This window comes from Sinocyclocheilus anshuiensis, unplaced genomic scaffold (assembly GCF_001515605.1).
Source record: "Sinocyclocheilus anshuiensis isolate Anshui unplaced genomic scaffold, SAMN03320099.WGS_v1.1 scaffold483, whole genome shotgun sequence".
Classification (NCBI taxonomy): Eukaryota; Metazoa; Chordata; class Actinopteri; order Cypriniformes; family Cyprinidae; genus Sinocyclocheilus; species Sinocyclocheilus anshuiensis.
Window position 1 is genome coordinate 422778 of NW_015552580.1, and position 10511 is coordinate 433288.

The 10511-nt window shown below is 36.6% G+C and overlaps 1 protein-coding gene across 2 annotated transcripts; it reads left to right on the plus strand.

Moving 5' to 3' along the window:
* The first annotated feature begins 1515 nt into the window (after positions 1 to 1515).
* Positions 1516 to 9840, plus strand: LOC107665265 (serine/threonine-protein phosphatase 2A 55 kDa regulatory subunit B beta isoform-like). Of its 2 annotated transcripts, none has more exons than XM_016456077.1 (10): positions 1516 to 1922; positions 2357 to 2455; positions 3488 to 3585; positions 4718 to 4859; positions 4961 to 5073; positions 5146 to 5323; positions 7442 to 7606; positions 8004 to 8173; positions 9263 to 9354; positions 9466 to 9840. In XM_016456077.1, exons 2-10 carry the CDS (start codon positions 2398 to 2400, stop codon positions 9785 to 9787), a joined length of 1338 nt encoding a protein of 445 aa, XP_016311563.1. In that variant the 5' UTR covers positions 1516 to 1922; positions 2357 to 2397; the 3' UTR covers positions 9788 to 9840. The 2 variants fall into 2 exon arrangements, with proteins under 2 accessions (XP_016311563.1, XP_016311564.1); XM_016456078.1 differs by having other exon boundaries at positions 1516 to 1906.
* Positions 9841 to 10511: the final 671 nt, after the last annotated feature.

Here is a 10511-nt window from a genome sequence, read left to right on the forward strand (position 1 = left end):
CCTTTCAGTCAGTCACGTTCGACGTTACGTCAGTCGTGACTGACGAATTGGGATCTCGCCCGAGTGTTAACTAAACAAGCCAATGACAGTTGGCGTGCGTGTTTCGCCACGCGCACCCCGCCAGGGTTACACAAGTAACCGAGACGTTACATTTATTGGGTTAAAAGCACTGTGATTACATAAGTAACCTCAGTTCCCTGAGATAAGGGAACGAGCATTAACACACTATGGGGAAACTCCTGTTGTTTCAGGAGAAATTGTTCAACTGAAATGACAGTTGTCAGCTCGCGTGCAGCCTTATAGCATGGCAGCCTACGCAACGCTTGTTCCCTTATCTCCGGGAACCGAGATTACTTAAGTAACCGGAGCGCTCCCTTTTGAACGGTCTCTCCCATTGCGTTAACACCTTATGGGGAACGCATCCAGTCACACCGTGCTATAAGCAAGTGCAGAACGAAGCCGCTCTGTACCTATACTGAGGGCTCCTGTAAGCATGAGCTAAAAATGAGACCCAAGCCGCTAGGCTGAGAACGTCATAAAACAACCTTTCCCACTTACAAAGGGGGTTAAGGCAGATTAAACAGACAAAATCAGTGCCGGCAGGGATGTCCAAGTTATAAAATCTGGTGAAGGTAGACGACGACGATCTGTGAGAGGAGAATGATCTGGCCCTCTATCCTTCCCCTGGTCTGCCTCTGCACCACCAACCTCCTGAACTGTTCTGTCACAAATTCTCTGTGTTTGTGTCCATGGACCTTTATTCTGATATTCTTTTGTCCTGTTTTGCCTGTGTTCAGTTCCAGTGTGTTTAGTTCCTGTTTCCTTGGTTGCCATAGTTATTCAATGTTCAACTAATTTGAGTCTCACCTGTCTCTCTTTACCACTGTGTATTTATTCCCTCAGTTTCTTCAGTTCTGTGCCCGGTATTTGTTGTGCGTAGCATGCTTTTTCACTTGGGTTTCAGCTTATTGGATTACCTGAGTTTGCTTTGTTTAATAAACTATGCTACTTATGTATAACTTCACCAATTTTCATCTCCATTGGACATTAAACGCGACAATATTACTATCAAGAAATCTTTTATTTCTTCCATTAAAGTCAATTTTGGTAAAATCTGTTAGAGACAAAAGGTAAACAAAAAGAACTCTAAAAGCTGTAATTTCAGTGCATTTTGTCTATCTACAGAATATTCTTGAGGTTTCTCACATATTTATGTAACCATTGCAATGCCTCATGTTTCCTCCCAGACTCATGCTCTGCTCTCACAGACAGATGCGGTTACCAGGCAACCACTCTTGTAGCTGTATCAGTATGAGGCTGGAGTGGGGGGTTGCTGCTCAATGTGATGATGAGCTGCTCTCCCATTGGCCACAACTCCCTGACCAGTGACACGATTGGATGAGAGCACGTCACTCAGCATCTCCGTGTCTCCCTCTCTGTGATATGCTTTGGAGGAGGAGTCTATGCAGCAGAACAGACAGAATTTTACCCCTCCCTCATCCTTTTGGACAAACATCAGTATGCCTACGCACAAGTCCAGCGGTCATGTGTTTACCTCTGATATCAGGAAAACCCAACAGGAATGAATTGACCGGTAGAGTCCTCCGGGTGTAGATGCATCCAAACTGAGGCGAGACATTCTGTTTTTTTCCTGAGTGTTTTTTTTGTGGAGTTTATATTCTGTAGAGTGTCATCAGCCTCTTCATGTGGACTTACCGCTCATAAACCCCATGACGCTTTGCAGCAGACCTTCATGCTGATGGATGAAAAATGGATGGTGTGTTGCTCATCCATCAAACAAACACAAACCTTCACAGACACCTTTTGTACAAACCAACACAGCAATGGAACTGAATGAATATATCAGCATCTGAACACAACTGTTAGCACAGCGATGTGACAGAAGGTAAAAGAGTGTTTTTGTAAGTACGTCTTGTTTTTCATTTGAATTTTCCTTTTTGTTCATGCTGTCTAAATGTTTACATGCATAAATGTGCTTTGTGGTCCTCTTTAATGGCCATTTAATGCTTATGGACCAGATGGAGATGTTTGTGTATATGTGTGGCAGATTATCAGGCCCCCCCTGATAATCTGATGTTTATATTGATGTAGAACAAGATTAGATCCACTAATCTCAAATCTAGGCCCGCATTAACACATCAAAACCATTCTGTAGATCTGCATGATTGTGTTCATCTCTGCTGGCACTCATGTGACCTGCATGTTTGAATATCAGCGTCTGGAATTGTTCCAACAGAGGAGAGAGTCTCTCTGGCAGACATCAAAACACCGGTAGCATGTTGTAACCCTTCCACTCACATTTTAACGCTCATCATGAGACTCCGCCTCTTTGCAGGATTGGTAGAGCTGCAGCCCCGCCCTTGGTTCCATCCCAGAATGCTGAGCCCGGTTCTCTGTTCAGATCTCGCAGCCTTGGAGCCAGAGTACACAGAGGGTAACACACACACACACACACACACACACACAATCATACGCTACAAACACTCACAGTAGCTACACTGTCAGTCAAAAGTTTGTACACACTTGACTGAATTTGTTTCTTGTAAGGCTTTGCTGAAATGCTTGAAATTAGTTTTGTAGACAATGATAAACTTCTTTATATGAAGCAGTCAACAAAGTGGGAACTACTTCAATACTGTTTACAACCATCCCATGATGCACCTCATGACGTTTTGTGACATAGCAAGTGTGCAGCAGTTATTTTAATATCAGATACAGATACTATTATAGTTTTTAATAGTTTTAAATATTTTTTATATTTTAATTTTCATTTAATCTTATTTAAAATTTTAGTGATTTTGTTGTGTTTTTGTCATTTTTGGTATATTTTCATTTATTTTTATTTCAGTTTTTTATGAGTAATTGTAGTACATAAAGTTAAACTGAATGAAAATGAGAAATGCTTCCTTAGCAACTAGCTGAAATTAAATAATTATATATTTTTTTATTTCTGTTAATGTTTATTTTATTTCAAGTAACAATTTTTTTTTTTTTTTTGGTATTAGTTTCAGTTAAATATAATAACCCTGGTTTACAGATATAAGAAAAAGATCTAGAAAAAGAAAGTCAAATGATCATTCTGATTTAACAATTTGATAAATACCTAATTTCCATATTTTCATTTGTGCTAATTCATAGTTTTGATGTCTTTCCCATAATTTTAAAATGTGAAAATTAGTCATAATAAAAATATGAAATGTCCAAACTTTTGACTAGTGATGGAACTAATAGTGACACTCTTTGTCCTTTGTATTTGTGTCCACAAACAAAGTGACCGTGCGCACCTTGGCATTAATGCTGTTTTTGGATCCATATTCAAATACAAATATTGCATTGGTTTACTTTGGCAAAGCAGTGTTTGACTGAGAGGCACATCTGATCTTAAACAATAACTAGAGGCCTATGCAAGTTTTTACCAAAACAAAAAGTGAAATCAATTTATTTTTCAATCTTGTCTGTGATCCAGCGGATGTCATCTCTACGGTGGAGTTCAACCAGACTGGAGAGTTCTTGGCCACGGGAGATAAGGGTGGGAGGGTTGTCATCTTTCAGAGAGAACCACAGGTCAGACAAATCTCTGACAAACACATTTTTTATGCTTCCCTTTTTCACAAACTTCCTATTGAAACAGGAAGCTAAATGGGTCGAACTGAAGCATTTTTGGTTTTCTTTCTTTCTCTTTCAGTCAGTAGCTTTCAGTTTACATCACAGTAGCACCATTATATTCTTGCTGTTGTGATTTGGAGGCAGGTGATGTTTATAATACAGTGGGAGGAGACATTCTCATTCTTGAGAATATTTTATTAGACAAAACTTTCTAAACACCCTCAGTGCAAAATATTATTTTTTCCCCCCAGAAGATGAATGATACAAGAGCCGAATGAATGTCTGGTTAAATGACTTGTAAAATCATTCTTACGTATATCGTCACATTTGACAGTTTATGTAAGAATGGTTTTATGAATGATTTACACCGAAATTCATTCCCCTCATGATGTGCATATCTTGTTTACGCTTATGTTTTGCATTCAGATGACCTAAAAGCGCGCAAAACCATAATGTTTTATTTAAATTTCATGCATGGGGCCTTTTATTATAATTAAATTATTTTATGTATATGTAATTTTATATTGTTTTTATTTTACAATATACAGTACATTATATTTATTATAATAAATAATGTTTTAACATTATAATATTTACGTAGTTCAACCTATTATTACAATATTTACTCAAATATCTTAATATAGGAAGTAAGCAGCAAAATTAAGATAAAAACAAATCATGGACCCTTTTCACAGACTGTAATAATGCTTTTTCACAGTTATTAACATTGTGAATCTAGCAAAGTTTTTTACATTTCCATTCTTAAAAATATTAAAGTGCATTTATAAAACTATACTTTGTGTTATATTACCTTTAAAATTAAATTACATAAAACTAGTTAAAGCCGCTGTGTGAGAATTTCTAATACTGACAGCTGAGGGAGTGACAGCAAATTTGAAACCGTTCTTTCTTCTGACTAATTAAATCGATCTCTCAGTATTTTTTTTTCCTCTTTTTGTAGAGACATAGAAATGCTATTTCGATTTTTTTTTTCTGTTGGTGCAGATGGGAATTAATTGTGGACAGTTCATTCATTGATGAAAAAAAAAATGTCACTACTTTCTGTTATCTTGTTACCTCTCTCTTTTAGGGCGAATATAATGTTTATAGTACATTTCAGAGTCATGAGCCTGAGTTCGATTACCTGAAAAGTTTTGAGATTGAAGAGAAAATCAATAAGATTCGCTGGCTGCCTCCGCATAACCCCGCCCACTTCCTCCTCTCCACCAATGGTAAGAGCTGAAAACGCTTGCTAATATAACTTTATATAGCACAATGCCAAAACACAGTGCTGTTTCTTTAAGAATATCATGCTTTTTGTGTTTCTTGTCAGATAAGACCGTGAAGCTATGGAAGGTGAGTGAGAAAGACAAGCGAGCAGAAGGCTACAATCTGAGAGACGAGGAGGGCAGACTGAAGGACCTCTCTACAATCACCACTCTACAGGTGTGCAGCATTTCTCCTTCTGTTTTCTTTTGTTTCTTCTTGTTGCCTGATGCGAGTTTCTGGACTGTCTAGGTCCCTGTCCTGCGGCCGATGGATCTCCTGGTGGAGGCGTCCCCACGGCGTGTTTTTGCTAATGCACATGCATATCACATCAACTCCATCAGTGTCAACAGTGACTGTGAAACATACCTGTCTGCCGACGATCTGAGAATTAACCTGTGGCATCTCAACATCACTGACCGCAGCTTCAGTATCCTCGTGCGTCTTACTGTAAGATAGAACTACACAGAGACATATGGGGTTTTGTAATTATGTCATTTAAAGGTGCAGTAAGCGATTTCTGAGAATTGATATTTGAAATCACCAAAACAAACATGCCCCTACCCAAAAGAATCAAACCCCTATCTTGCTCTTTACGAATTTATGAACATTACGCACCTCCCACATCACTACTGGACACGCCCCTTACTGGTGATTGGCTACGAGTGTGTTTTGGTGCTCAGTCCGATCCACTTTCAACAGCGTTTCTCAGAAATCGCTTACTGCACCTTTAAGCAAAACTAGATTTTGAAAATGTAATGCTAGAGTGTTTTGGGTGGTTACCAGGGCATTGCTATACAGTTGCTAAGTGCTTTTAGTGGCTTTTAACATGTTGGGCACCAGACAACATCTTTTCAGAAGGAATACAGAAGAAAACATTTTGCTAAGATACTTTTTTGTTAATAACGAAGGCCAGTTTACACAGAGAGTGATAACTATAATGATAGCTATAACCATAGATGTTTATAGATTCCTCATTAGCATCTGTTTCTATGGGCCGCTATGTGTAAGCCGTCTACCATACTGAACCAGTCAAAGCCGTAAACAATTAAGAGCAGGTTGACTGCGTGTGCAAATGCATGTATGATTTTCTGTATGTGCAGTAGACTTCAGTGGATGATTTTGCTACACTAACACAATACATGACAAAGCTGTTAGCTAAGACGACATTAAAAAGTTACCACAGTTTAAAAATGTGTAATATTGAGTTAATACATATAAAAACACAAACCAACACATTCTCACCTGTGAAAGGTTATCCCATTTCTTCTGAATTTAAATCCAGGTGGTTTTTACAACCAGAGGCTGCACAATGTTGAGGCCTTGCGGAAAACTCATTCATTTTTACTGTGAGTGACGACATGTTGACCGTTACAAGATGGCCGATGCATAATGTGTCTGGAGTGGTTGAATGTAGAATCTATGTATAGATATCTATGGCTATATTACATGGCTACATTCTGATTAGCTTTTTCATCAGCTGGAAAAATCATTCTGATACTGGTTCTAACGATATTGTTGCTTTGTGTCGTAATCATAATACAGTAGTGTGGATCTCTATTCTCATAGAATTAGAATGGTTATTAAAACTTTATAGTGATTGTTATCGTTATAGTTATCATTCTTGGTGTGAACGGGCCTTGATTATGGAAGCCCATTTCTACCACTCAATAAAAAATAAAACAACTTTTTATCTCACAGTTTTGATTTTTTTCTCGTAATTGCGAGATTATTTCACGCAATTCTGATTTTTTTTTTTCAGAACTGCAAGATATAAAAACACAATTGCAAGATAAAGTCAGAATTGCGTGATATAAACTCGCAATTGCGAGTTATAAAGTCAGAATTGTGAGATAAAAAAATTAAAGCTAAATAGAAATAATTATAACAATAAAATTACTAAAATAAAAATGACAAAACTTGCTAAAAACTTAAAATAAAATGAAAATATAAAAATAACAGCTTGTTAAAATAATAAATACTATAATAGTATATAAATTATACTAAAATACATCCATATGCTCATTATATAATGTAAAATTAAGTAGATTTACCATAGATTTTAGTAAATTTTCTACATTTACATTATTATTGTCCTATTTTATTTTTATTTTTACTAGTGATTATATTTCAGATTTTTCTGTATTTTAGAGTAAAATCATCTTAAAATAACTATAATTACCCAGGTCTTAAAGCGTTTGAAACCTGGTAATTGCTGTTTTATATATATTATTACATTTTTCTGGGCTCCCTGGAGGACTGTGCAATATAAATAAATCAAAAAAAAAAAAAATTCAGGCAATAGTGAGGGCAGCCACAGTATATTTCAGTATATTTCAGTATATTACACAGTATATGTTTTACAGCTACAAGCAACATTCCTTGCAATACTATTGTTTTTTTTTTTCAGTGGCAGACACAGGATTCCATGCTTAACAGTAAAGGCCCGTAAAAGTCGAATAGATTCTGATTGTCTGTCAATGTTTTTATCATTCATCAGCTGGAAAAAAAATCTATGTGTTGGGTTTCCTCAGTGAATTTCTCTCAGATATTGTGGATTTGAAGCCAGAAAACATGGAGGACCTCAGTGAGGTGATCACAGTGGCCGAGTTTCACCCTCACCACTGCCACCTGCTGGCCTTCAGCAGCAGCACAGGAACCACTCGCCTCTGTGACATGAGAGCTCGCGCACTCTGTGACCAACATGCCAAACGTGAGCCACGCATACGCATGCAATACAAGATGATACCGCCAAGCAGGACGTTTTCCTGGATGAACATACTTTGTTGGTCTTGAAACAACATTCCTGTCAACCATAATCATTAACTACACCTGAAATCAGAGTGTTGTTCCAAGACGTACAAGGATGTTGATTCAGGAACCTATCCACTAAAACACCCACAATACAAGTCTTTTCAAAAGTCTGGGTTTTTAGGTTAAATAAAATGTATCTTAAATCACTAAAACTTTCAGATTTGGAACCCAATTTACCATTGTCAGTATTTAATGTGAGGTGGTTTACTTGTTATAGTATTGATGTCCTAGCACTTTATATTAAACTAAGGGTTTTTATATTGTAATACCATGTGTGTATGTGCAATCTCTATTAGTGTTTGAAGAGGCAGTGGATCCATCCCGCCAATCGTTCTTCTCCGAGATCGTTTCCTCAGTGTCAGACGTGAAGTTCAGTCATAGCGGCCGCTACCTGCTCACTAGAGATTACCTCACCGTTAAAGTCTGGGACCTCAACATGGAAAATAAACCAATGGAAACATACCAGGTCTCTCACCTACTCACTCATTCACTCACACATTTACACAAGCCGAGGCCTCACAAAGTTCCAGGCCTCTCAGTGCATAGGAAGCTGGTTTGGCCTCACTAAAAAAGAAAAGAAAAGAAAAAGTACCATGGCAATACTGCTTTTATTAAAAGTAAATATTAAAAATGATTCAGCTATACCAATGTTGCTATTGTTAAATAAAGCTAAAACTAAAATCTAAAATATTTTATATATATATATATATATATATATATCAAAATAATTGTTGTTAATTGAAATGAATTTAAAATAAAAGTAAATCTAAATATTACATAAAAAACTAACAGAAATAAAATAAGTTTAAGTACTAAAATGACTAAAACTAAAATAAAAATAAATTAAAGCTAAATAGAAATAATTATAACAATAAAATTACTAAAATAAAAATGACAAAACTTGCTAAAAACTTAAAATAAAATGAAAATATAAAAATAACAGCTTGTTAAAATAATAAATACTATAATAGTATATAAATTATACTAAAATACATCCATATGCTCATTATATAATGTAAAATTAAGTAGATTTACCATAGATTTTAGTAAATTTTCTACATTTACATTATTATTGTCCTATTTTATTTTTATTTTTACTAGTGATTATATTTCAGATTTTTCTGTATTTTAGAGTAAAATCATCTTAAAATAACTATAATTACCCAGGTCTTAAAGCGTTTGAAACCTGGTAATTGCTGTTTTATATATATTATTACATTTTTCTGGGCTCCCTGGAGGACTGTGCAATATAAATAAATCAAAAAAAAAAAAATTCAGGCAATAGTGAGGGCAGCCACAGTATATTTCAGTATATTTCAGTATATTACACAGTATATGTTTTACAGCTACAAGCAACATTCCTGTTATATGGTTATATATAAAGAAGCTTGCATGCATGTATCATGTACTAAACACGACTAACCTTAACTCTACACTCTAAAAAATGCTGGGTTAAAAAGGGACACACCCAGCTATTCCCAGCATTTTTTTAGAGTGTAATGTTTTTGTACAGAATTCTCTTGCTCTTTCTGTCTCATGTTCGCTTGTGTTTTAGGTCCACGACTACTTGCGAACCAAATTGTGCTCTTTGTATGAAAGCGATTGTATTTTTGACAAGTTTGAATGTGCCTGGAACGGAACGGACAGGTGAGGCCAATAACATGAATAAACATCACCTTTGACCTTTGAAATACAACCCGAGCGCATCCAGCTGCTCTGCATCTGTTCCCTCTCAATCCATGTCTTCTTCCTCTGCAGCGTGATCATGACAGGCGCTTACAACAACTACTTCCGAATGTTTGACCGGGCAAGTCTGCGTGACGTGACTCTGGAGGCCAGTCGGGAGGTGTGTAAGCGGCGGGCGGTCCTGCAGCCGCGGCGTGTGTGCGTGGGCAAGAAACGGAAAGAGACGGACGTCAGCGTGGACAGTCTGGACTTCAGGAAGAAAATCCTCCATACTGCCTGGCACCCCAAAGAAAACATCATCGCCATCGCAGCCAGCAACAACCTCTACATTTTTCAGGACAGACTGACGCCCAACGGACATCACAACACGCCGGAAATACAAAGTGCTATGTAGAAGACACAACCAAACCCAACGTCCTTCACTGAATAAATTTTTTTTTTAAAGATTATTGCGACTTTTTATCTCACAATTCTGACTTTTTTTCACAGAATTGTGAGATATAAACTCGCAATTGCCACCAAGCCATTTCCATCAGACTGTGTTATTGGCACTTTGTTGGTTTGTCTCAATATGTGTTAAATACTGTGTTAAAAGTTTAATTAATAATTATTCAAAAGCAATATTAAGTGAGCATTTGATTATGTTGTTAAATATGTGACTAATTTTATTTGTATGTATGCTTGTTTTCACCACTGAATAAAAAATAAAAACAAGTTAATTGCAACTTTTTAGCTAACAATTCTGACTTTTTATAATATAAATTCACAACTGTAAGTTATAAAGTCAGAATTGCTAGATATAAACTCACAATTCTGCCTTTTTTTCTCAGAATTGCGTGATATAAAACACAATTGCGAGATATAAAGTCAGAATTGCTAGATATAAAGCCACAATTGCGAGATAAAAACTCGCAATTCTAACTTTTTGTCTTGCAATTCTGACTTTTTTCTCAGAATTCCCTGTTGAAAAAACCAGCATATGCTGGTTAGGTATGTTTTGAAGCTGGGATGCTGGTTTGAGCTGGTTTAAGCTGGTCCTTTGCTGGTTTATGCTGGTCCTTAGCTGGTCATGTGCTGGTCCTAAACTGGTCCGACCAGCTTAAGACCAGCACATGACC